We start from the raw sequence: 26,620 nt of genomic DNA on the forward strand, positions 1-26,620 counted from the left end.
ACACCCCTCTGAGACCAGCCCAGGGGCACTTTCTCCAGTGGCTGGAACCAGTCTAACCATACCAGCCCCTGAGCCTGAGCCTCCAGGTGATGGAGAGACCTGGGGAAAGGGCTGGAGCTGGGCAGCGAAATGACTCTGCACAAAGGGCCCCTTTCAGGGACCTGCTGGAGAGTTTGGCCCCATTTAGAAGGGACTTGGTGGGTTTAGTTCTAATGGGGGCCGGGGGGGAGGGGGAGGGCTGGCTGTGGAGGTAATGAACTAACTGGATTTTTCCTCAGCATGGCAGTCATAGAATCATAGCGTCTGTCTGTAGGGAGAGAGCCTGGGGGGAATGGGGGAGTGACATGGACTCAAGCCCCTTCTGTAATCTCTTCCATCGACCCTCTTGCCCCAACAGGCTGAGGAATCACATCCACATTTGTTCCAGATGGGCCCATCTTCCAGGAGACAGGGCAGGGAAATGGCTGTGATGGAGCCGGCTCAGGTAGGGGAGTTTTAGGGAGCTTTTGGTGGTGGGGGAGGGGTATTGCAGAGGGGTTAAACACACAGGGTGGGACGAGGTGTGATAAACCTGCTGGAACATGATCAACCTGGGCCTGATTTTCTGAACAGGCCCATTGGTGGCGGGTGTGGGGGAGGGGAAACATTCCCCCATTTCTGAACCAGGAAACACCCCACTGAGCAGGGCTGGGGAAACTGACCAGACTCCCAGTGCTGGAGCCTGACCCCACTGGCCCGAGGCTGCTGTGAAATACAAATGGAAGCTGTTGGGATTTCTGTCCCTGTCCCCAGCTCAGAGCTCTGCTTCCCGTATCAGCCTGTGGCTGGCAGGCGTGTGGGAAATGTGCCCACCTCTCTCTGCTGGGGGGGACAACGAGCTCTCATCTTCTCGCTACCCCCTGAAGCCTCCTGGCTGCTCTGAGCAGGGTGGAGGGAGGATTCTGCTTCTCTGGCCCTCCTCCCCCATGACTAGTGGGATTGCGGCTGGGGCAGCAGGTTCTGAGTGGGGGACTCTTGTTGTTTCAGATGCCAGTGACCTTCGAGGAGGTGGCTGTGTATTTCACCCAGGGGCAGGGGGCTCTGCTGGACCCCGCTCAGAGAGCCCTCTACAGGGACGTCATGCGGGAGAACTATGAGACGGTGACCTCGCTGGGTAAGGGATTCCTGCCCCCTTGGTTATTGGAAGCTTGGGGGCGGAGGGGGTCTGCGTGTCTGACACCGGTCAGGTTCTTCCCTCATCACTCTCCAATGAGACCAGGGTGTCAAAACCTAAGGCACATATTAAATCATCCCCACCCAACATCCCTAGTTTGCAAGGTGGAAAAGCCGTGTATTGTCCTGTCTGTGTTGTTCCTCAGTCACTCACAGAATCCCTCTTCTCCCTCCTCCTTGGGAACAGCTCCAGCCATGTGGAGGGCTCTGAGCTCCACAGGTTTAGAAATAGGCAGGGGTTTAACACTAGAGCTGGGTGTGTATCACAATTCCTCTCACCTCGCCAGATGTCTGCCTCCCCCGAGGGGGCTCAGTGACCACGTTCCCTCTTAGATTCCGCAGCACAGCACAGGGACAGGTTCCACTCATGGAATGTCCTTTCTGACAGACCCTCTCTCAATCCTCCATGCACCCTGATCTGGTCTGATTTCACTCCCTGCACAGGATTCCCCCTTCCCAAACCAGACCTGATCACCCGGCTGGAACAAGGGGAAGAACCGTGGGTGCCCGATCTCCAGGCCTGTGAGGAAAGAGAGATCCCGAGAGGCACCCACACAGGTGAGGACTGACACTCAAACCATCTGGGGAATGAAGGAAAAAGTAGAGAATCCCAAAAATGTAGTATCAGTAAGTGCCCTCAGTTCTTCCTCACCTCACCCAGGGCAGGGCTGCAGTCAGCAGATATCAATGACATCGCTTTCCACGTGTCCTGTTATCTGCAGGAGTTTCCTTCCCAACTTTCCTTCTCTGTGAACGTTTGGGTGGGAAGTGGAGACAGAATCCAGTTGCTCCGTCTCTGCAGCTTTAGTATGTTGGGTTTTCCCTTGCTGCTATTCCTCTTAATTTCTCCCCAGCACAATGACTTCTGTCTGGATTCTCTCTCTCCCAGCAGGTGATGAGAGAGTGAGTGAGACCGAGGAGGGGAATCAACAGCAGGAAGTTCCTGGGCACGGGGAATCACAGGGAACCTTTGTGGGAAGTCCCCATCTGTGCTTAAACTGTGGAAAAAGTTTCATACGGAGGTCAACCCTACTTGATCATCAGGCAGTCCACATTGGAGAGAGACCTCATAAGTGCTTAGACTGTGGAAAAAGTTTCATACGAAGGTCAGGCCTTATCAGACATCAGGCAATCCACACTGGTGAGAGACCCCACAAGTGCTTAGACTGTGGAAAAAGTTTCATACGAAGGTCAGGCCTTGTCAGACATCAGGCAATCCACACTGGTGAGAGACCCAACAAGTGCTTAGACTGTGGAAAAAGTTTCATGCGGAGGTCAGACCTTGTTAAACATCAGGCAATCCACACTGGAGAGAGATCTCATAAGTGCTTAGACTGTGGAAAAAGTTTCATACGGAGGTCAGGCCTTATCAGACATCAGGCAATCCACACTGGTGAGAGACCCCACAAGTGCTTAGACTGTGGGAAAAGTTTCATACAGAGGTCAAGCCTTCTTATACATCAGGCAATCCACACCAGAGAGACACCTCATAAGTGCTTAGACTGTGGAAAAAGTTTCATCCGGAGGTCAGGCCTTGTCATTCATCAGGCAATCCACACCGAAGAGAGATCTCATAAGTGCTTAGACTGTGGGAAAAGTTTCATACGAAGGTCAGGCCTTCTCAGACATCAGGCAATCCATACTGGTGAGAGACCCCACAAGTGCTTAGACTGTGGGAAAAGTTTCATACGAAGGTCAGGCCTTGTCAGACATCAGGCAATCCACACTGGTGAGAGACCCCACAAGTGCTTAGACTGTGGGAAAAGTTTCATACAGAGGTCAAGCCTTCTTATACATCAGGCAATCCACACAAGAGAGAGACCTCATAAGTGCTTAGACTGTGGAAAAAGTTTCATCCGGAGGTCAGGCCTTGTCATTCATCAGGCAATCCACACCGAAGAGAGATCTCATAAGTGCTTAGACTGTGGAAAAAGTTTCATACGAAGGTCAGGCCTTGTCAGACATCAGGCAATCCATACTGGTGAGAGACCCCACAAGTGCTTAGACTGTGGAAAAAGTTTCATACGAAGTTCAGGCCTTGTCAGACATCAGGCAATCCACACCAGAGAGAGACCTCATAAGTGCTTGGACTGTGAAAAAAGTTTCATACGGAGGTCAGGCCTTGCTAAACATCAGATAATCCACACAGGAGAGAAATCCCATAAATGTTTGGACTGTGAGAAAATTTTCACATACAGATCGTATCTTATGGCACATCAGGCAATCCACACAAGTGAGGGACTCCACAAGTGCTTAGGCTGTGGAAAAAGTTTTATACAGAGGTCAGACCTTGTCAGACATCAGGCAGTCCACACTGGAGAGAGACCCCACAAGTGCTTAGACTGTGGGAAAAGTTTCATACGGAGGTCAACCCTACTTGATCATCAGGCAATCCACACAGGAGAGAGACCCTATAAGTGCTTAGACTGTGGAAAAAGTTTCATACGGAGGTCAGGTCTTGCTAAACATCAGAAAATCCACACAGGAGAGAAATCCCATAAATGTTTGGACTGTGGGAAAAGTTTCACACATAGATCATATCTTATGGCACATCAGGTAATCCACACAGGTGAGAGACTCCACAAGTGCTTAGGCTGTGGAAAAAGTTTTATACAGAGGTCAATCCTTGTCAGACATCAGGCAATCCACACTGGAGAGAGACCCCACAAGTGCTTAAACTGTGGGAATAGTTTCATTCAGAGGTCAGACCTTGTTAAACATCAGGCAATCCACACCGGAGAGAGACCTCATAAGTGCTTAGACTGTGGAAAAAGTTTCATACAGAGATCAGCCCTTGTCAGACATCAGGCAATCCACACTGGAGAGAGACTTCATAAGTGCTTAGACTGTGGAAAAAGTTTCATACAGAGGTCAGCCCTTGTCAGACATCAGGCAATCCACACAGGAGAGAGACCCCATAAATGCTTAGACCAGAAGTGGGCAAACTACGGCCCACAGTCCACATCCGGCCCGTGGGACAGTCCTGCCCAGCCCCTGAGCTCCCAGCCGAGGAGGCTAGCCCCCGGCCCCTCCCCTGCCCCTATATAAAATCATGAGTTATGGGGAGAAAGTAGATAAGGAAAAGTTATTTACTTATTCCCATAATACAAGAACTGGGGTCACCAAATGAAATTAATAGGCAGCAGGTTTAAAACAAATAAAAGGAAGTTCTTCTTCACGCAGCGCACGGTCAACTTGTGGAACTCCTTACCTGAGGAGGTTGTGAAGGCTAGGACTATAACAGTGTTAAAAAGAGAACTGGATAAATTCATGGAGGTTAAGTCCATTAATGGCTATTAGCCAGGATGGGTAGGGAATGGTGTCCCTAGACTCTGTTTGTCAGGGTGGAGATGGATGGCAGGAGAGAGATCACTTGATCATTGCCTGTTCGGTTCACTCCCCCTGGGGCACCTGGCATTGGCCACTGTTGGTAGACAGGATACTGGGCTAGATGGATCTTTGGTCTGACCCAGTACGGCCGTTCTTATGCTGTCCCTCCTCCCCCGCAGCCTCAGCACACCGTGCCGCCAGCGCTCTGGCCTACTGCTCCTGCCAGGCAGCATGGCGGCGTGGCTGGCTACGGCATGGTAAGGGGGTGGGGAGTGGGGGTCCCGGGGGGAGTCAGGGAGCAGGGGGCGGTTGGATGGGGTGGAGGTTTGGGGGGGCGGTCAGGGGATGGGGAACAGAGGGAGGTGTTGGATAGGCATGGGAGTCCCAGGGGGCCTGTCAGGGTGGGGGTGTGGATAGGGATGGGGGCAGTCAGGGAGTAGGACGGGTTGGATAGGGGGTGGGGTCCCGGGAGGGGTGGTCAGGGGACAAGGAGCAGAGGGGGTTGGATGGGTCAGTAGTTCTGAGGGGGCAGTCAGGGGGCGGGATGTGGGAGGGGGCAGGATAGGGGGTGGGGTCCAGGCTGTTTGGTGAGGTACAGACTTACCTACCCTGCCCTCCATACATTTTTGCAACCCCGATGTGGCCCTTAGGCCAAAAAGTTTGCCCATCCCTGGCTTAGACTGTGGAAAAAGTTTCATAGAGAGGCCAACCCTTCTTAAACATCAGGCAATCCACACGGGAGAGAGACCCCATCACTGCTTGGACTGTGAGAAAAGTTTCCCATGGAGATCAGTCCTGGTTTAATATGAGAGAATACACACAGGAGAGAGACCCCATAAGTGCTTAGACTGGGAAAAGTTTCATACGGAGGTCTGACCTTGTTAAACATCAAGCAATCCATACAAGAGAGAGACCATAAGGCCATAAGACTCTGGGAAAGGTTTCAGAAACAGATCAGCCCTTCTAAACATCAGGCCATCCACCCCTGAGAGAGACCCCCGTAAGTGCTTAGACTATGGAAAAATGTTCTAAATAGAGGTCATCACTTGTTTTACATCAGAGAATCCATGCAGAGGAGTGACCCTATAACTGCTTAGTCTGTGAAAGACATTGTAAATGGAGATCAGAACTTGTTTCAAATCAGGCAATCCACATATGAAAGAGACCCCATAAGTGTTTGCACCATGTGAAAAGTTTCACACAAAGATCAAATCTTATAACACTCAGAGGATCCACACAGGAGAGACACCCCATCAGTGCTCAGACTGGAAAAAGTTTCCTATATAGGTCAAACCATCAGCTAATCCACAAAGAAGAGAGATCTCATAAGTGCTTAGGCTGTGGGGAAAGTTTTATATGGCGCTCATCCCATGTTTTACATCAGAGAATCCACACAGGAGACCCCATAAGTGCTTAGACTATGGAGAATGTTTCATACTGTGGTCAAGGCTTCTTAATTATCAGGCAATCCACAAAAGAGGGTGACTCCGTAAGTGCTTGGACCGTAAGAAAGGTTTCAGAAACACCTCAGCCCTGACTGGTTTAGCCCAGGAAAGCACAGTGGGAGAGGCTGGAATTGCTCTGGGCCCACTGGAATGCTTTTAGAGTAGGGGCACAGTGCCCCCTTACCCCCTTGAGGTGGGGCCAGGAGCAGGGCCATAGCTCTGGTAGGCTGCAAGTCGGGACGCAGACATGGGGTAAGGGGCCTGAGGCCGGATGTGGCAGCTGATGAAGTCATCCCCGTGATACTAGCATTTCTCCCGACCCCCTGGGGTGCCCCAGTCCATGGTCTGCATCCCATGAAACCCTAGGAGAGGGCAGGGACAGAACTAGGTCGGCAGCCAGAAGTGCTCAAAGATCACGAGTCTGCCACTCCCTGCCCCCCCAATGGTTTTACAGAGATTACCAAGTTCGGAGGCTTTTTATTTGTCCTCTGGATTTGCACCTTTTTGGGGACACTGGGAAGAAAGGTCCTGTCACCTAGAGCCTGAGGGTGTGTGGCCACCACGAGAGCATGTGTCTGACCCACAGAATCCCTGCAGCACAGCCAGGGCCTGGGCAGGAGGCCTGGGACGTGGGAGGGACAGACTGTGAACTGCCCTGGCATCCCACAGACGCTGTTTGTGCTTCCTTTCCTTTCACCTTTCCCATTGTTTCCTGATTTCTTTTATTAGCTGCTGTTTAATAAATTGCATTTGTTCTGAACTATAGACAATGGTCAGGGAAGCGTCCAGAGCGGAGGAAGCGCCCCGTAGTGGGGACTCTCTAGCCCGTGTGGTGAGTGGTCACTATCAGGTTGGGGGGCGAGCCCCTCAGGAAGCCTGGGCCCAGCCTTGTCGGGGTTATAAGGACTTTTCCACACAGGAGAGTGGAACGGGAGCCCTCAAGGTGAGGGAGGCTCTGGGTGAAGGAAGAGGAAGCGAGGACTCAGATCCTTCTGCTATTTGATTCCACCCAGGTGGTGTTTAAGTCAGGAAAGTTCACCACAATAACGGGACCATTTCCCTGCTTATCTCTGTGCATGTTTACTGGTTTCCCCTAAAGTTCATTAAGTATTTTGGGGAAAAAGTGTCAGAGTGGTGTGGAAGAAGCGAACTCCACTCAGGTTGGAAGCAACAAAATCAGAGACAGCTTTATTCAGGACATGCAATTGCAAGGGAAGAAGACAGCTGACAGAGAGCATCTCTGCCTCAGTTTCTTCAAAGTACAAGCAATATCACACAAGCATTTCTACATTTTAATGGCATGCATTAATTAAAAACATCTGCAGTTTGTTTATGTTATGTCCTGCCCATTCCTGTATTTTCTCACTTCTGTTCTCAAAACATCGCTATCTCAAGGCTGGGTCACGCTGACTCTACTGTTTCTTACTCACTTCTGACTTGAGCCCTGCTGGTACAGGTCTCGCAATATTAGGCTAAGACTTAGCATGTATGTATATTGTAATATGGCACAGGTTAAATGATTAGTTACTTACTGAGATCATTTCAGTACAGGTAAAATTTCCAGTGGCAGAACACACTCTCTAAGTATGAGTCTGATTATTTACTAATTGGGTAACCAAAACAATAAGGACCCCTTCCCCCGATATACTACAGACCCCTGGAACGGCCATTATATCAACCCCATTATAAAACCTTAATTTCAAATTCTTGAAGCTCATTTGTATGATGTCATATACTTTTATCTCCTTTGCCCAGTCTTTTTCCACTCAATTGTTCGCTTATATGGGATATCCTGAACCTTAAAAATAAACCTTTTCAGACAATATTTAAATAAATCACTGAATTGTGAAGGCCTTGGCCATTGGGTTTTATCAGATATATGGCATTGTCTGTATTTGGATGTATTACAGGGGTAATAGTGTAATGGAGGAGATGGCAGGGGCAGTGGCAACAAGGTGCCTTTGGTATTTGTCATTTAAAATCCAGTTAGGGAGGGCAATACATGCTGAAGGACTTATCCAAAAACACAGGGCGCAGCCTGTGGAATAAACCCCCAAATCCAATCAATACCACATTCCCAAGCATGGGTCCCACAAGTTTCTTCCTGCCAATGTGTAATTTTTTTGTTTCTTCACCAGGGTCAGTCCTGCTTCGACCAGGGGTAGATCCACCTGCAATCCCCTTCCCCCCCCTCTTTTTATACTCACAAACACGCTGCCCGGGCCGGCCATGCCTGGGGGTAGGAGAGACAGAGAGAGAGAGATGGGCGGGAGGTTATCCTGTACACAGGTTGTCTAGAGGTACGCTACAAAAATCTCCAACTTGCTTTCGCTCTTTGGAGGGCTGTTCTTTTACACCCTGGGGTCTCCTGGAGTGTCTCTTTCAGAGACCCTTTACTCAGTATTCCAGTCCAGGCCAGCTGACTGTGGCTTCTTCACCGTCCCCAAACCACATCGGCTCCAGGGACACGAAGCTCAGATCCTCCTTTCGCTGTTTCGTCTGTTTTCCATTTCTGCAGCCTCTACACTTTGTTGTTTTCAGTGCTTGGCCTGGTCTGTCTCGATTCTTGCCCTTGAACACAAGGCAGCTTTTCTCCTTATCTCTAGACCAAGCTGCCTTTTCAAATTAACCCTTTCCTATCCCTCTTTGCTTTCAGCCTTAACTAATTGGGGATATAAAGAAGCCGAGGGGTTAACAAAAAATAATCTGGGTAGGGAGTCATCCGGATGCTTTTTAAACCCTACACTTTGTGTCTTAGAGAGTACCTCTAAGACGTATGATCCCATTTGAATGGAAGGTACCTTCTAGTGGGAATTGCAGATGGATCATCACACATGTAAACATTCCAATTCTCTAAGTACTTACAAGTCCTTGGACTGATTTCCACCCATTCTCTAAGCGTGTGGGGGTGCCCTGTCCGCTGCAACAGCTCATAAACTAAGACACGTCTCTATCCTGCCCGCTGAGTGCAGCGGCTCATAAAGCTAAAATCACCACACCACTCCTCGGGCACTCACACAGGAAAGATTATCGAGGATATCCACCACCCTCCTACACCTTCCTTCAGCAAAGAGCATCGGCTAGTCTCAGAGAGACGATGCTGCATACTCTAATTGACTCCGGTGAGCTGATCAGATCAGTCAGTGATTCATGCGGGGAGGAGGGAAGATGGGGTCACACAATCCTAGAGCCAGGCAGACCCCTCGCTGGACGATGCCAGGCAGATAGAGCCACCTTAGTCAGAATCTTTTACCGATCCACTAAGATGCAGCCACCGAGCTTGCGTTAGTTAGAGATATCCCCCATCACAAGCTTTTGGCTTCGCAGGGAGCTCTGAGCGTCTTTCGATGACCCTCATTCACACTGGTTGGTGCACACACACACACACACACAGGCCTCTATTCCTTCATACCCCGATGCGTCATTTTTTTTTCTTTCTCTCTCTCTCTCTCTCTTTTTTTTTAACCTGAGGGCGTCACCACAACCCCTCTGTCCGGACTGAACACACTTGTGTTCTTCTCTGACGGCGTTACCACAACCCCTCAACTCAGTAGGTCTGACCTAAGCCACACATTGGCTTACCCTGGGGCAAGAACACATTTCCCAGCCCCGCGTACGCATATCACTGACCTTACATGGGGCAACCAATTCCCCAACACCGTTCTGCGTCTGATCTTGTTGCATAAGCAAAAGTTCGCATGGCATGGGCCCACGGGCACAATCGTGGCGGGGGATGGTGGTGGCAGAGGTGCTGGATCTAGGCTGGTGGGGCCCTGCTGCACCCCCCTGGCTTAAAGGGGTTTCCCAATGGCTCTCATTTCCCCTTCCCCCCTCCCCCCACTGTACAGATTGTTTCAGCACCTCTGCCTGGGACTAGGAGCCGGGGAGAAGAACGGGGTACAGCTGGCGGGGGGTGAACCTAGGGCTGGGGGAGGCAGGCTGGGAACACAGCATAGAACAGATGTTGTTAGCACAGAAATCAGGACCATTCAGCAAAGTCCATCTTGGGGAGAATCCAGAGACCAGATCCGGCCTTGGGCTCTCCCCGCTGAGTCCCAAAACAAGAGACTGACCTGCTTCCAGTCCCCCATCCTCAGTGACGCCCAGCTGCACCTCCTCTGTGCTTTCTCTCTTTCCCAGGAAAACAGGTCACCTGGCCTCCCCCTCTCTCTTTGTTCTTCCAAACCTTTGGCTAGTTCCTTGCAGAGGACGGGGTCAGGCCATCGCTTGCCAGGATACAGAATTTTGGCCATTCTCTATGCCCAGACAGTCACTCTGCAGTGACACCTGCCCTCTAGAGGTCTCTGCAATGATCACACACCTGTATCCCACCAGCTTGATACTTGAGTAACACCTGGGGAAACTGAGGCACAGACATGATATTCAGAGAAAACATTAAGAACATTCCTGCTTCATCACACTCCTCTGAGACCAGCCCAGGGGCACTTTCTCCAGTGGCTGGAACCACTCTAACCATAGCAGCCCCTGAGCCTGAGCCCCCGGGTGATGGAGAGACCTGGGGAAAGGGCTGGATCTGGGCAGGGAAATGAGTCTGTATAAAGGATGCCTTTTAGGGATCTACTGGTATTGCAGGGAAGCTGTTGGGATTCCTGTCCCTGTCCCCGGCTCAGAGCTCTGCTTCCCGTATCAGCCTGTGGCTGGCAGGTGTGTGGGAAATGAGAAGACCCTGCCCACCTCCATCTGCTGGGGGGGACAAGGAGCTCTCACCTTCTCCCCACCCCCTGAAGCCTCCTGGCTGCTCTGAGCAGGGTGTGGGGGGATTTCTGCTTTTCTGGCCCTCCCAGAGCTTCTCTGTTTTGTTTATTTTTCCCTGTGACTAGTGCAGAGGTGGGCAAACTATGGCCCGCAGGCCACATCTGGCCCACGGGACCATCCTGCCCGGCCCTTGAGCTCCCGGCCAGGGAGGCTAGCCCCCGGCCCCTCCCCTGCTGTCCCCCCTTCTCCACAGCCTCAACTTGCCGTGCCGCCAGCGCTCTAGACTGCGTGGTGGTGTGGCTGGCTCCAGCCGGATTGCACAGCTACTAGTCCTGGTGCTCTGAGCAGCACAGAAAGCAGTCGGGGGTGGGGGCTGGATAACGGGCAGGGTTTCCAGGGGGCAGTCAGGGGACAGGGAGCAGGGAGTGGTTCGATAGGCATGGGAGTCTCGGGGGGCCTGAAAGGGGGAGTGTCAATAGGGGTCGGGGCAGTCAGGGGACAGGGGGAATTGGATAGGGTGTGGGGTCCTGGGAGAAGTTAGGGGCAGGGGGTCCTGGGATGGGGAGATCACGGGAGAGAGAGCCAGAGGGGTTGGGTGGGTCGGAGATTCTGAGGTGGGCAGTCAGGGGATGGGAAGTGGGAGGGGTGGATAGGGGGCGGGTCCAGGCCGTTTGGGGGAGGCACAGCCTTCCCTACCCAGCCCTCCATATTGTTTCCAAATCCCGATGTGGCCCTGTCATAACTATAAAGGGAAGGGTGACAGCTCTCCTGTGTACAGTGCTATGGAATCCCTCCTAGCCAGAGACTCCAAATCCTTTTACCTGTAAAGGGTTAAGAAGCTCGGGTAACCTGGCTGACACCTGACCCCAAGGACCAATAAGGGGACAAGATACTTTCAAATCTTGGGGGGGGAAAGGCTTTTGTGTGTGTCCTTTGTTTAAGGGGTTGTTCGCTCTTGGGACTGAGAGGGACCACACATCAATCCAGGTTCTCCCCATCTTTCTAAACAAGTCTCTCTTATTTCAAAATTGTAAGTAAAAGCCAGGCAAGGCGTCTTAGATTTACTTTGTTTTCTCAACTTGTAAATGTACCTTTTACTAAAGTGCTTATCTTGTTTGCTATACTTTGAACCTAAGACAGAGGGAATTCCTCTGAGCTCTTTAAGTTTGATTACCCTGTAAAGTTATTTTCCATACTGATTTTGCAGAGATGATTTTTACCTTTTGCTTTAATTAAAAGCCTTCTTTTTTAAAACCTGATTGATTTCTCCTTGTTTTAAGATCCAAAGGGGGTTTGGATCTGTATTCACCAGGAGTTGGTGAAAGGAAGGAGGGGGGAAGGGTCAATTTCTCCTTGTTTTAAGATCCAAAGGGGGTTTGGATCTGTATTCACCAGGAGTTGGTGAAAGGAAGGAGGGGGGAAGGGTCAATTTCTCCTTGTTTAAGATCCAAGCAGTTTGGATCTGTATTCACCAGGGAATTGGTGAAAGGTTTCTCAAGGCTTCCCAGGGAGGGAATTCTTAAGATGGTGGCAGTGGACCAGAGCTAAGCTGGTAGATAAGCTTAGAAGTTTTCATGCAGGCCCCTACATTTGTACCCTAAAGTTCAAAGTAGGGATACAGCCTTGACATGGTGGCACAGCGGTGGGATCGTTTTAAACCCAAAAGCCAGTAAGAGATTTTTTTTTCCTTCTAGCTGCTTGGAGAGCAGAGCTGAAGGTAGATGCATATCTTATCTCTCCTTGCCTGAAGGCAGAGGTGTTAAGTTTTTTTAACAAGGTCCTTTGTTAAGAGAAGGGTTCAATTAATGAGCAAACGACTGGTAAAAGGAATTTACAAGCTGAATTGTTTTTTTGTTTTTTTTCTTTTTACATCCTCGTGAGTAGCTAGTTAGAAAGTCTCTGTTAACTCAGCAGCACTCAGCAGGAGCCTGAGCTAAATACATCCCAGTTTCAGTCAACTGCAGAGGGGTGTGGCCCAGCACAGGGAAGCAGGAAAATGACTACCAGTGAAGCAGCTAGCAAACTAGAACTGGCCAGACTAGAAGCAGAAGAAAATGAGAAAAAACATCAGAGACTACTTCAAATTAAAAAACTCGAGAAAGAAGCCAAAGAGGAGGCCCACAAGAGAGAGATGGAGCTGGAAAAAGCCAAACATGACAGAGAAGAGAAAGCCAAACAGGAGGCCCATAAAAGAGAGATGGAGCTGAAAGAAAAAGAGATGGAACTGGAAGCAGCAAGGACTAGGCAGGGTGCATCAGACCATCCTAACAACTCCTCTCCAGGTACCACTTCCCATCCCAGGAAATTCCCCACCTACAAGGCAGGCGATGATACTGAGGCCTTCTTAGAAAATTTTGAAAGGGCCTGCCTTGGATACGACATCCCTCCAACCCAGTACATGGTAGAGCTGAGGCCGCAGCTCAGTGGACCCTTAGCAGAGGTGGCGGCTGAAATGCCTAAGGAACACATGAACAGTTATGAACTTTTTAAAAACAAGGCCAGAATCAGAATGGGGCTAACACCTGAGCATGCCCGTCGGCGGTTCAGAGCCCTAAGGTGGAAACCTGATGTGTCATTTACCCGACATGCCTACCACATTGGGAAAAATTGGGATGCCTGGATATCAGGAGCAAATGTTAAATCTATGGAAGAGTTGCCCTTCCTATTGCAAATGGAGCAGTTTTTAGAGGGTGTTCCTGAGGAAATAGAAAGGTACATCCTAGATGGGAAGCCCAAAACTGTAACCGAGGCGGGGGAGATTGGAGCCAAATGGGTGGAGGTGACAGAAAAGAAAAAAGCTAGTAGCAGTTGGAGCGAATATCAGAAGGGGCAAGCCGAAACAAAACCTTATCACCGGGGACAACCCAAGGCCCCACCCACATCCCAAGGGAAACCCCAGACGCCTTCTCACCCCACCACACCAGTCTCCATCAACCAACATCGCCCCGGTGATACCTTAGCAGGGCGATGTTTTAAATGTAATGAACTGGGGCATATAAAGGCTCACTGCCCCAAGAACCCCAACCGATTACAGTTCATTACACCCCAATCACACCAAAGAACCCCAGACCCAGATGCCTCTCTCATACCCTCGGAGCGAAGGGAAACCTTGAGAGTGGGCGGAAAGAAGGTTATCGCTTGGAGGGACACTGGGGCACAAGTGTCAACTATCCACCAATCCCTAGTGGACCCCAAACTCATCAACCCTGAGGCTACAGTGACAATTCAACCCTTTGTGTCACAGTCTGTAACCTTGCCTACAGCCCAGTTGCATGTCCAGTACAAGGGCTGGTCAGGAATGTGGACTTTTGCAGTCTATGACAATTATCCCATTCCCATGCTGCTGGGGGAAGACTTGGCCAACCATGTGAAGCTAGCCAAGAGGGTGGAAATAGTCACCCGCAGCCAGGCTAAGCAAGCTTTCACCCCCATCCCTGTTCCTGAGCCGTCCACCAGGGCCCCGTCTGTGTTACCGGAGACCCAAACACAGGTGGTGGAACCGGATCCCCTGCCAACGACTGCAACAGCCGTAGTGGATCCAATCCCAGAGACCCAGCCAAAGCCAGTCCCAGAACCGGAACTGGCAACGCAACCAGCACCAGAACCATTGCCAGCACTGAGTCCAGCGCTTGCAACCCCGTCTACAACTCCAATGCCAGAGGGCACCAGCGAGCCTAAACTGGCGGAAGCAGCAGATAACCCTACCCAAGAGGCTCAGCCAGAGACTGAAATACCACATAGTGCACCAGCGGACAGCGGTTCACAGTCAATGAAAAAAGCCCCAGCACCTGCATCGCTTCCAGAGGGACCAAGCCCCAGTCCACAGTCCAAGGAGGAACTGATGTCTCCAGCATCAAGGGAACAGTTCCAGGCCGAGCAGGAAGCAGATGACAGCCTTCAAAAAGCTTGGGCAGCGGCACGGAGCACCCCACCGCCTCTCAGCTCTTCTAACCGATCCCGGTTTGTTGTAGAAAAAGGACTTTTATACAAGGAGACTCTTTCTGGTGGGCACCAGGAAGACTGGCATCCTCAAAGACAGCTGGTAGTTCCCACTAAGTATTGGGTAAAACTCTTGAGCTTAGCCCATGATCATCCCAGTGGCCATTCTGGGGTGAACAGAACCAAAGACCGGTTGGGGAAGTCCTTCCACTGGGAGGGAATGGGCAAGGACGTTGCTAATTATGTCCGGTCTTGTGAGGTGTGCCAACAAGTGGGAAAGCCCCAAGACCAGGTTAAAGCCCCTCTCCAGCCACTACCCATAATTGAGGTCCCATTTCAGCGAGTAGCTGTGGATATTCTGGGTCCTTTCCCAAAGAAGACACCCAGAGGAAAGCAGTACGTACTGACTTTCATGGATTTTGCTACCCGATGGCCGGAAGCTGTACCCTTAAGCAACACCAAGGCTAAAAGTGTGTGCCAGGCATTAGCAGACATTTTTGCCAGGGTAGGGTGGCCCTCCGACATACTTACAGATTCGGGAACTAATTTCCTGGCAGGGAACATGAAAAACCTGTGGAAAGCTCATGGGGTGAATCACTTGGTTGCCACCCCTCATCACCATCAAACCAATGGTCTGGTGGAGAGGTTTAATGGAACTTTGGGGGCCATGATACGTAATTTCGTAAATGAACACTCCAATGATTGGGACCTAGTGTTGCAGCAGTTGCTTTTTGCCTACAGGGCTGTACCACATCCCAGTTTAGGGTTTTCACCATTTGAACTTGTGTATGGCCGCGAGGTTAAGGGGCCATTACAATTGGTGAAGCAGCAATGGGAGGGGTTTACGCCTTCTCCAGGAACTAACATTCTAGACTTTGTAAGCAACCTACAAAACACCCTCCGACACTCTTTAGCCCTTGCTAAAGAAAACCTAAAGGATGCTCAGGAAGAGCAAAAGGCCTGGTATGATAAACATTCCAGAGAACGGTCCTTCAAAGTAGGAGACCAAGTCATGGTCTTAAAGGCGCTCCAGGCCCATAAAATTGAAGCGTCGTGGGAAGGACCATTCACGGTCCAGGAGCGCCTAGGAGCTGTTAACTATCTCATAGCCTCCCCCACCTCCAACATAAAGCCTAAGGTATACCATGTTAATTCTCTTAAGCCCTTTTATTCTAGAGAATTAAACGTTTGCCAGTTTACAGCCCAGGAAACTGATGATGCGGAGTGGCCTGCAGGTGTGTACTATGAAGGAAAAAGGAATGGTGGCGTGGAAGAGGTGAACCTCTCCACGACCCTGGGACGTCTGCAGCGACAGCAGATAAAGGAGCTGTGCACAAGCTTTGCACCGATTTTCTCAGCCACTCCAGGACGGACCGAACGGGCATACCACTCCATTGACACAGGTAATGCTCACCCAATTAGAACCCCACCCTACCGGGAGTCACCTCATGCCCAAGCGGCTATACAAAGGGAGATCCAGGACATGCTACAGATGGGTATAATCCGCCCCTCTACCAGTGCATGGGCATCTCCAGTGGTTCTAGTTCCCAAACCAGATGGGGAAATACGCTTTTGCGTGGACTACCGTAAGCTAAATGCTGTAACTCGTCCTGACAACTATCCAATGCCACGCACAGATGAGCTATTGGAAAAATTGGGACATGCCCAATTCATCTCTACTTTAGACTTAACCAAAGGGTACTGGCAAGTACCACTAGATGAACCCGCTAAGGAAAGGTCAGCCTTCGTCACCCAGGCAGGGGTGTATGAATTCAATGTACTCCCTTTCGGGTTGCAAAATGCACCCGCCACCTTCCAAAGACTTGTAGATGGTCTCCTAGCAGGATTGGGAGAATCTGCAGTTGCCTACCTCAATGATGTGGCCATTTTTTCTGATTCATGGACAGAACACCTGGAGCACCTGAAAAAAGTCTTCGAGCGCATCCGGCAGGCAGGACTAACTGTTAAGGCTAAAAAGTGTCAAATAGGCCAAAACAGAGTGACGTACCTGGGGCACCAGGTGGGTCAAGGAACTATAAATCCCCTACAGGCCAAAGTGGATGCTATCCAAAAGTGGCCGGTTCCAAAGTCAAAGAAACAGGTCCAATCCTTCTTAGGCTTGGCCGGATATTATAGGCGATTTGTACCACACTACAGCCAAATCGCCGCCCCGCTGACAAACCTAACCAGAAAGAAACAGCCAAATGCAGTTCAGTGGACTGATAAGTGTCAAAAGGCCTTTAACCAGCTTAAGGCAACACTCATGTCTGACCCTGTGCTAAGGGCCCCAGACTTTGACGAACCGTTCCTAGTAACCACAGATGCGTCCGAGCGAGGCGTGGGAGCAGTTTTAATGCAGGAAGGACCGGATCAAGAATTCCATCCTGTCGTGTTTCTCAGCAAGAAACTGTCTGAGAGGGAAAGCCACTGGTCAATCAGCGAAAAAGAATGCTACGCCATTGTGTACGCGCTGAAAAAGCTACGCCCATATGTTTGGGGACGGCGGTTCCAACTACAAACAGACCATGCTGCACTACAGTGGCTTCATACCGCCAAGGGAAATAACAAAAAACTTCTTCGGTGGAGTTTAGCTCTCCAAGATTTTAATTTTCAAATACAACACATTTCGGAAGCTTCTAACAAAGTGGCTGATGCACTCTCCCGGGAAAGTTTCCCAGAGTTAACTGGTTAACAATTGTTCTTGTAATGAAACATATTGTTAGTTTTTATATAATCAGTAGTATGTCTAAAGGTACATGTGTTTTATTAACTCTATTTTCTCCTAGAGCTCCAGGAAGAAATCACAGCCAGTGTGGAACCGGACGTCCAACACTATCTGTGATTTGGGGGGCGTGTCATAACTATAAAGGGAAGGGTGACAGCTCTCCTGTGTACAGTGCTATGGAATCCCTCCTAGCCAGAGACTCCAAATCCTTTTACCTGTAAAGGGTTAAGAAGCTCGGGTAACCTGGCTGACACCTGACCCCAAGAACCAATAAGGGGACAAGATACTTTCAAATCTTGGGGGGGGGAAAGGCTTTTGTGTGTGTCCTTTGTTTAAGGGGTTGTTCGCTCTTGGGACTGAGAGGGACCAGACATCAATCCAGGTTCTCCCCATCTTTCTAAACAAGTCTCTCTTATTTCAAAATTGTAAGTAAAAGCCAGGCAAGGCGTCTTAGATTTACTTTGTTTTCTCAACTTGTAAATGTACCTTTTACTAAAGTGCTTATCTTGTTTGCTATACTTTGAACCTAAGACAGAGGGGATTCCTCTGAGCTCTTTAAGTTTGATTACCCTGTAAAGTTATTTTCCATACTGATTTTGCAGAGATGATTTTTACCTTTTGCTTTAATTAAAAGCCTTCTTTTTTAAAACCTGATTGATTTCTCCTTGTTTTAAGATCCAAAGGGGGTTTGGATCTGTATTCACCAGGAGTTGGTGAAAGGAAGGAGGGGGGAAGGGTCAATTTCTCCTTGTTTTAAGATCCAAAGGGGGTTTGGATCTGTATTCACCAGGAGTTGGTGAAAGGAAGGAGGGGGGAAGGGTCAATTTCTCCTTGTTTTAAGATCCAAAGGGGGTTTGGATCTGTATTCACCAGGAGTTGGTGAAAGGAAGGAGGGGGGAAGGGTCAATTTCTCCTTGTTTAAGATCCAAGCAGTTTGGATCTGTATTCACCAGGGAATTGGTGAAAGGTTTCTCAAGGCTTCCCAGGGAGGGAATTCTTAAGATGGTGGCAGCGGACCAGAGCTAAGCTGGTAGATAAGCTTAGAAGTTTTCATGCAGGCCCCTACATTTGTACCCTAAAGTTCAAAGTAGGGATACAGCCTTGACAGTGGATAGGGGGCGGGTCCAGGCTGTTTGGGGGAGGCACAGCCTTCCCTACCCAGCCCTCCATATTGTTTCCAAATCCCGATGTGGACCTCAGGCCAAAAAGTTTCCCCACCCCTGGACTAGTGGGATTTTGGCTGGGGCAGCAGGTACTCAGTGCAGGACTCTTTGTTGTTTCAGGTGCCGGTGACCTTCGAGGAGGTGGCTGTGTATTTCACCCAGGGACAGGGGGCTCTCCTGGACCCCGCTCAGGGAACCCTCTACAGGAACATCATGCGGGAGAACTACGAGATAGTGACCTCGCTGGGTAAGGGATTCCCGTCCCCTCGGTTATTAGAAGCTGTGGGGTCTGCATGTCTGACACTGGTCAGCTTCTTCCCTGGTCAGTTAGATTGGAGGGGAATGGGCTCCGTAATGCACAGCTGCCGTGTGAGAGAGACTTGCATCTCCGTACAGTCTCCAGTGAGACCAGGGTGTCAAAACCTACGGGATATACTAAATCATCCCGACCCGACCCCCCTCGCTTTCAAGGAGGAGAAGCCGTGTATTGTCCTGTCTGTGTTGTTTCTCATTCACACACACAATCCCTGTTCACTTCCCTCCTTGGTAACAGCTCCAGCCATAGAATCATAGAATATCAGGGTTGGAAGGGACCTCAGGAGGTCATCTAGTCCAACCCCCTGCTCAAAGCAGGACCAATTCCCAACTAAATCATCCCAGCCAGGGCTTTGTCAAGCCGGGCCTTAAAAACCTCCAAGGAAGGAGACTCTGTGGAGGGACTCATGTGGAGGGCTCTGGGCTCTGTCGGTTTAGAAATGGGCCGGGGTTTAACTCCAGAGCTGGGTATGCGTCAGCAGGGCCCCCAGAGAGCACAGATCCTAGGAACTCCTAGTGAGGGCATCACAATTCCCCCCACCTCCCCAGACGTCTGCCTCCCCCAAGCGGTCTCAGTGACCATGTTCCCGTCCTCTTGGATTCCATGTTCTCCCAGCACAGCACAGAGACAGGTTCCACTCATGGAATGTCCTTTCTGACAGACGCTCTCTCAATCCTCCACACACCCTGATCTGGTCTGATTTCACTCCCTGCACAGGATTCCCCCTTCCCAAACCTGAACTGATCTCCCACCTGGAATGAGGGGAAGAGCCATGGGTGCCCAATCGTTATCTCTGTTTCCTCACAGGCCTCCTGAGAGGTGCCTGCACAGGTGAGGACTGACACACAAACCATCTGGTGAATGAAGGAAAAAGTGGAGAATCCCAAAAATGTGGTATCAGTAAGTGCCCTCAGTTCTTCCTCATCTCACCCAGGGCAGGGCTACAGTCAGCAGATATGACTGACATTGCTTTCCACGTGTCCTGTTATCTGCAGGAGTTTCCTTCCCATGTTTCTTCTCTGTGAATTTTTGGCCGGGTTTTGGAGGCAGAATCCAATTGCTCTGTCTTTGCAGCTTTAGTATGTTGGGTTTTCCCTCTGTGCTATTCCTCTTTCTTTCTCCCAGGCACAATGACTCCTGACTGGATTCTCTCTCTCCCAGCAGGGGAAGTGGAACCAGAGGGGACCTTTGTGGGAAGAGCTGAAGGGAATTTTTCCCAGTGCTTGGAACAGGGAGAAGAGTGGGGAAATTGGCACAGGTCAGAGAGGCTTCTGGGAAACCACTCAAGGGAGCAAATTGATGAATCTGTTAGCTGTGGGGAAGGATACAGGGATCCCACAGCCCGGCAGACAACCCGGAAGGAAGACAAATGCTATGAATGCCTTGGTTATGGAAAAGGATTCGTTCTGAGACCACAGCTTGTTACGCCTCAGACAATTCATACTGGAGACAAATCACTTCAGTGCTTGGTCCATGGGGAAAACTTCAATAACTGCTCAGATCTTAATAACCATGGGAGAAGCCACACAGGACAGAAACCCTATCAATGCCTTGAGGGCAAGAACTACTTGAACTGGAAGGTAGCACTGATAAGCCACATAGGAGAGAGACCCCATAAATGCTTAGACTGTGGAAAAAGTTTTATATGGAAGTCAGACGTTGTCAGACATCAGGCTATCCACATAGGAGAGAGATCCCATAAGTGTTTGGACTGTGGGAAAAGTTTCACAAACAAATCAAATCTTATAAAATATCAGAGAATCCATACAGGAGAGAGACCCCGTTATTGCTCAGACAGGGGAAAAAGTTTCATACAGACGTCAGACCTTGTTAGACATCAGGCAAATCACATGGGAGAAAGATCCCATAACTGCTTAATTTCTGGAAAAAGTTTCATACTGATGTCAGCCGTTGCTTCACATCAGAGAATCCACAAAGGAGAGAGACCCCACATGTGCTTAGACTGTGGGAAAAGTTTCATACAGAGGTCAAATATTGTTGAACATCAAGCAATCCCCTTCCTGTTTGCTCAGCCCGACATGGTGTGGAGTGCTATCAGCGAATCTTTCCAGGTGACCATGCCTCCACGCGCCAAGCGAGGCCCAGCATGGAGCAATGGCGAGTTGCTGGACCTCATCAGTGTTTGGGGGGAGGAAGCTGTACAGTCCCAGCTGCGCTCCAGCCGTAGGAATTACAATACCTTTGGGAAGGTATCGAAGGACATGATGGAAAGGAGCCATGACCGGGACGCCCTGCAGTGCAGGATTAAAGTGAAGGAAATGTGGAGTGCCTTCCGCAAAGCCCGCAATGCAAAAGGCCGCTCGGGTGCTCCCCCCACGACCTGCCGATTCTACAAAGAGCTGGATGCGACACTTGGGGTTAACCCCACCTCCACTCCAAGCACCACCATGGACACTTCAGAGCCAGTGTGGGGGTGGAGGAGGAAGAGGAGGAGGAGGAGGAAAATGGGAGTCATGGTGGTGGGCCAGATGGAGACACCCCGGAATCCCTGGAGCCATGCAGCCAGGAGCTCTTCTCGAGCCAGGAGGAAGGTAGCCAGTCGCAGCGGCCGGTACTTGGTGGAGGACAAAGAGAAGAGCACGTTCCCGGTAAGCAGTTTTTTTTTTCGGGAAGGAATTTTTTGGTGCGGGCTCTTTGGGAGAGGAGGGTTAGGCATGCATGCCTAGATGCGGAATAGTGCATTGATGTGGTTTATCACATTGCGGTAATCGGCCTCGGTAATCTCCTCGAATGTCTCATCCAGAACATGTGCAATGCGCTTGCGCAGGTTTATCGGGACAGCCACCGTGGTCCTTGTCCCAGCCAGGCTAACGTGTCCGCGTCACTGTGCCGCGAGGGGCAGGGGGACCATTGCTGCACACAGGCAAGCTCCATATGGGCCAGGGCGGAAGCCGCATTGCAGTAGAAGACCCTCCCTTGCTTCCCAGGTCACCCTCAGCAGCGAGATATCGTCCAGGACGAACTGCTGTGGAAAATGTTGGGACAGTGTTCAGTGTAGGTGCCCCCTGCAGCTGTTGGCTCTCCCCAAGGCACAGAAACCCAGAGGACAGTGCAGCCCTGAAACAATCAGTCCCCCTTACTCACCATTTTGAGGCTCCCGTGGGATATGTGTGCTCTGTTTTGGATGGGAAAATTATGCTATTGTGTAGACCCTGTGTGTTTTCTACTCCTTAAGTGCGGGGGGAGTCATTCCTCTGTCTGGTATAAACAATGCTGCCTCTGTTAAATGTTGCATTTTGCCTATACAGCCGCATCAACCTTGAGACCTCAGCCGTCCCTCTTATCGCCTGCTCAGAGACTGCAAAGACTCAGGAAGAGACCGTGAAAAAGCAAAGAAGACATGCTGCAAGAAGTGATGCGGCAATCTATTAAAGAGAATGAGAAAGCACAGGACTGGAGGGAGAGAGAAAGCAGGATCCGCCAGGAAAACGCAGTGCACTGGCGGCAAAGCACCGCGCACCGGCAGCAAAGCACTGATAGGCTCATAAGCATCCTGGAGCGCAAGCAGACGCTATCCAGAAGCTGGTAGCCATGCAGAAAGAGGAGCAGTACTGCAAATGGAAACGCCACCCGCCCCCTACAGCCCTTGTCCCAAAACTCTTTCCGTTGTGCCCCACTGTCACTTCCAACCCACTTTCCCCAACTTCCGTGTTCTTCATGCCACCTGCTGCCTCCAACACCAGTATCTTCACCACCCAGCCCTGAAAACCACGACCCTTAACCTCTGCACTCAACCCCCATCACCATGCAGTATAGCTGTCCTGAAGTGCAACACTCACTGCACAGCACACCAGACAGGACATAAGCGAATCTGTGATTGTACCGTTCCCCACTCCACCCCCTTGTTTCTTTTCAATAAATGGATTCTTTGGCTTTGAAAACATTCTTTATTATTGCATAAAGTAAAAGACTCCTTAGCCCAGGAAATAAACAGGCACTGCAAGTCTGCTTGTCTGCTAAGCAGACACTGATTCCTAAAGATTGGAACTACTGCACTTCACTCCCGTGCAGGGCACCAGATATCACTGCTGGTTTTCAGCCTCAAATTGCTCCCTCAAGGCATCCCTAATCCTTGCAGCCCCGCGCTGGGCCCCTGTAATAGCCCTGCTCTCTGGCTGTGCAAATTCAGCCTACAGGTGTTGAACCTCAGAGGTCCATGCCTGAGTGAAGCTTTCACCCTTCCCTTCACAAATATTATGAAGGGCACAGCACGCGGATATAACTGCGGGGATGCTGTTTTCGGCCAAATCCAGCTTCCCATACAGAGATCGCCAGCGGGCCTTTAAATGGCCAAAGGCACACTCCATAGTCATTCGGCACCGGCTCAGCCTGTAGTTGAACCGTTCCTTGCTGCTGTCAAGGCTTCCTGTGTAGGGTTTCATGAGCCACGGCATTAATGGGTAAGCGGGATCTCCAAGGATAAATGTCTATCAGGGATGGTCTAGACAGTATTTGGTCCTGCCATGCGGGCAGGGGACTGGACTCGATGACCTCTCGAGGTCCCTTCCAGTCCTAGAATCTATGAATCACAATGGGCATTTCAACTTCCCCTACCGTGATCTTCCGCTCTGGGAAAGAAGTCCCAGCCTGCATCTTCCTGAACAGCCAAGTCTTCCGAAAGATGCGTGCGTCATGCACCTTTCCGGGCCAGCCTGTGTTAATGTCAATGAAACGCCCACGGTGATCCACAAGCGCCTGGAGAACCATAGAGAAATACACCTTCCAATTAATGTACTCTGATCCTAGGTGGGGTGGTGCCAGAATAGGAATGTGCATCCCATCTATCGCCCCTCCACAGTTAGGGAACCCCATTTGTGCAAAGCCATCCACTATTTCCTGCACGTTACCCAGAGTCACGGTTCTTCTGAGTAGGATGCGATTAATGGCCTTGCAAACTTGCATCAACACGATTCCAACGGTCGACTTTCCCACTCCAAACTGGTTTGAGATGGACCGGTAGCTGTCTGGAGTTGCTAGCTTCAAGATTGCAATAGCCACCCACTTCTCCACTGGCAGGGCAGCTCTCAATCTCGTGTCCTTGCACCACAGGGTGGGGGCTAGCTCCTCACACAGTCCCATGAAAGTGGCTTTTCTCATCCGAAAGTTCTGCAGCTCATCATCCCAGACTTCCATGACGATGTGATCCCACCACTCGGTGCTTGTTTCCCGAGCCCAAAAGCAGCGTTCCACGATGCTGAGCATGTCCGTGAATGCCACAAGCAATTTTGTGTCATACGCGTTATGCGGCTCGATAGCATCGTCGGACTCCTCACCCTCACTCTCACTGTCACTTTGGATCTTAAGGAATAGTTCGACAGCCAAACGTGACGTGCTGGTGAGACTCGTCGGCATAAGCCTCAGCAGTTCGGACTCCATTTCCCGCAGACAGATCGCACTGCACAGAAACCGTTGAAAGATGGCGCCAAAGGTGGACGGAAACAAAGGATTTTCTGGGATGCGAAGCGATGCATCACGGGGCATTGGGACAGGACCCAGAATCCCCCGCACCCATGCCCCCTTCCCACAACCCACGGCGCCAGAATGGGAAAAGGTGCTCTGTGGGATAGCTGCCCATAATGCACCGCTCCCAATAGCGCTGCAATTGCCGCAAATGTGGCCACGACAGTGCGCTGGGCAGCTGTCAGTGTGGACAGACTGCAGCGCTTTCCCTACTCAGCTGCACGAAGTCAGGTTTAACTCACAGCGCTGTACATCTGCAAGTGTAGCCAAGGCCTCAGTTTCTATTCCTAGCCAAGATTGTTTACCGCACACCCACCCACATCCACACCCACCCACACACTCTTATACAGATGGAACATAATTACCAGCCTCAGTTGCTCGTACTAGTCCACTGGCCAGGTGGTCTAGTCATGAGGAGGGTAGCCGGGTCCTGTCGGGGCGCACCGATGCTCCTGGAGGATGAGTGTAGAACGGGAAGAAGAACTGAACCCTATGGTTTTGCACCCATCTTTTTATATGTTTCTGTCCATCGATCCTGTCCTGTCCCACTGCCCCTGGACACTGTATGGCCATGAGTCATCAGTTAATGGCAGATGTGACTTTGATCTTTTTCTTGATGGGGCTTTTGTTTTTCTTTCTCTTGGGTGGGTTCTTTTGCAAGTTTCGCCCATATTGTTCTTCAGCCATCAGGGTGGTGCTGGCAGCTGGTCTTTGAGATGAACTGGCCTCAGGGACTGATCCCATCACACACCCACATTCACACTTTTATATGAAACACACACACACCTAACTTTAAACAGAGTTTCAGTTACAATATGGAGTTGCTTTAGTTACAATGTATCAGTGGTTTAAGATGGGGATTTAGTTACAATATGAAGGTACTTTAGTTACAATGTATTAAAAAGCAAAGAGTTACAGTAACAGATTCTTCCAAAGCAATTCTTCATAAGCTACTAACACATAATTTGTCCAAAGGTGGTTAACACTGTTTCATTTATAAAAAGACAATTTCATTAATAATAAAAGGTGGTTTCATTACAGTAATTTCACTGCAAGTATGCAGAGCCATATTGGTAGGTGTAATTTATTAAAAGGGTGATTTCATTCTTCAGCCCTACAACCTGGCCCGAAAGAGTTAAGAACCTTGCAGGCTATTTGACCCAGATTTCAACCTTTAGAGACATGTTAGAAAAGTCTGTAAATGGTATTTGGGACCATTCCAAGTTATATAGATTAGAACTTTGAAATGTAAACTTGTATTGTTAAGAAAATGGAAGAAATAGCAGTGTGGTTGACTAATCATGATTAACTCAAAAATAATTGTGGGTAGAAAAATTAATCTCGATGGATCACATTGTTAAATAATAGAATACTAATTGAAATTTGTTAAATTTCTAAATTTTAATATCTATTGATTTCTATCACAACAAAGCATAGAAAGTGTACAGTGCTCACTTTATATTATTTGTATTAGAAATATTTGTACTGTAAACATGAAAAGCAAAAATAGTGTATTTCAATTCACCTCATACAAGTACTGTAGTGCAATCTCCCTATCATGAAAGTGTAATTTAGAAACATAGATTATTTTTGTTATATAAGTGCACTCAAAAATAAAGCAATTAAAAACTTTAGAGCCTAGAAGTCCACTCAATTCTACTTCATTTTCTGCCAACCGCTTAGACAAACCAGTTTGTTTTCATTTGCAGGCGATAATGCTGCAAGGGAGAAGAGGCAATTTTATGACACTGTTGCAGCTGGAGTTGCAAGGTATTTACATGCCAGATGTGCTAAAGATTCCTCTGTCCCTTCATGCTTCAACGACCATTGCTTAGCCTCCCTTCCCCCGCCCTGCTATACCTGCTGCCCATGATCAGACCAGAGCTGATCATTCTTCAGCTTTTCAGCCTCTTCTAGGGTCTGCGGTGAAAATTTTTCATTTGCCAGTGGGGTTGCCTACTCTCTGGGACTAGATGCCATTTGCAGCAATGGCGCCTGGCCTGGGAGAGTTGGAAATCTTATCTGACAGGGAAATCCCCTGTGGATGGCATTTCCCATTTGCCTGCCTCCTGCCGAAGGAGAGTCAATTGGCATTTATTTATGTTTTGAGGTTCTCCCACGGACATAGCTGTTATCACCCATTGGGGTGGATTAATTCACTCTCTTGCAGGTGCAGTACAGAAAACTGCTCCCTGTAGGAATGTGCTACTTATGGTGAACTGAGCATGCTCAGTAATATCTGCTGAAGCCACTGCCCTTCACTCTGCCCTTACTAAGCGTAAGATTGTGCTGA

The 26,620-nt window shown here is 49.8% G+C and overlaps 1 protein-coding gene across 1 annotated transcript in view; it reads left to right on the top strand.

Annotated features, from left to right (window-relative positions):
- The first annotated feature begins 1,119 nt into the window (after positions 1 to 1,119).
- LOC135887357 (zinc finger protein 485-like) overlaps positions 1,120 to 26,620 on the top strand; it is a 44,222-nt gene continuing 18,721 nt past the window's right edge. Inside the window, exons 1-6 of the mRNA XM_065415131.1 lie at positions 1,120 to 1,153; positions 1,657 to 1,770; positions 2,105 to 2,115; positions 18,651 to 18,777; positions 19,654 to 19,677; positions 21,370 to 21,455. Of these exons, the coding sequence (XP_065271203.1) occupies positions 1,120 to 1,153; positions 1,657 to 1,770; positions 2,105 to 2,115; positions 18,651 to 18,777; positions 19,654 to 19,677; positions 21,370 to 21,455 (396 nt within the window). The remainder of the gene's footprint in view (positions 1,154 to 1,656; positions 1,771 to 2,104; positions 2,116 to 18,650; positions 18,778 to 19,653; positions 19,678 to 21,369; positions 21,456 to 26,620) is intronic.

This window comes from Emys orbicularis, chromosome 13 (genome assembly GCF_028017835.1).
Source record: "Emys orbicularis isolate rEmyOrb1 chromosome 13, rEmyOrb1.hap1, whole genome shotgun sequence".
Taxonomy (NCBI): domain Eukaryota; kingdom Metazoa; phylum Chordata; order Testudines; family Emydidae; genus Emys; species Emys orbicularis.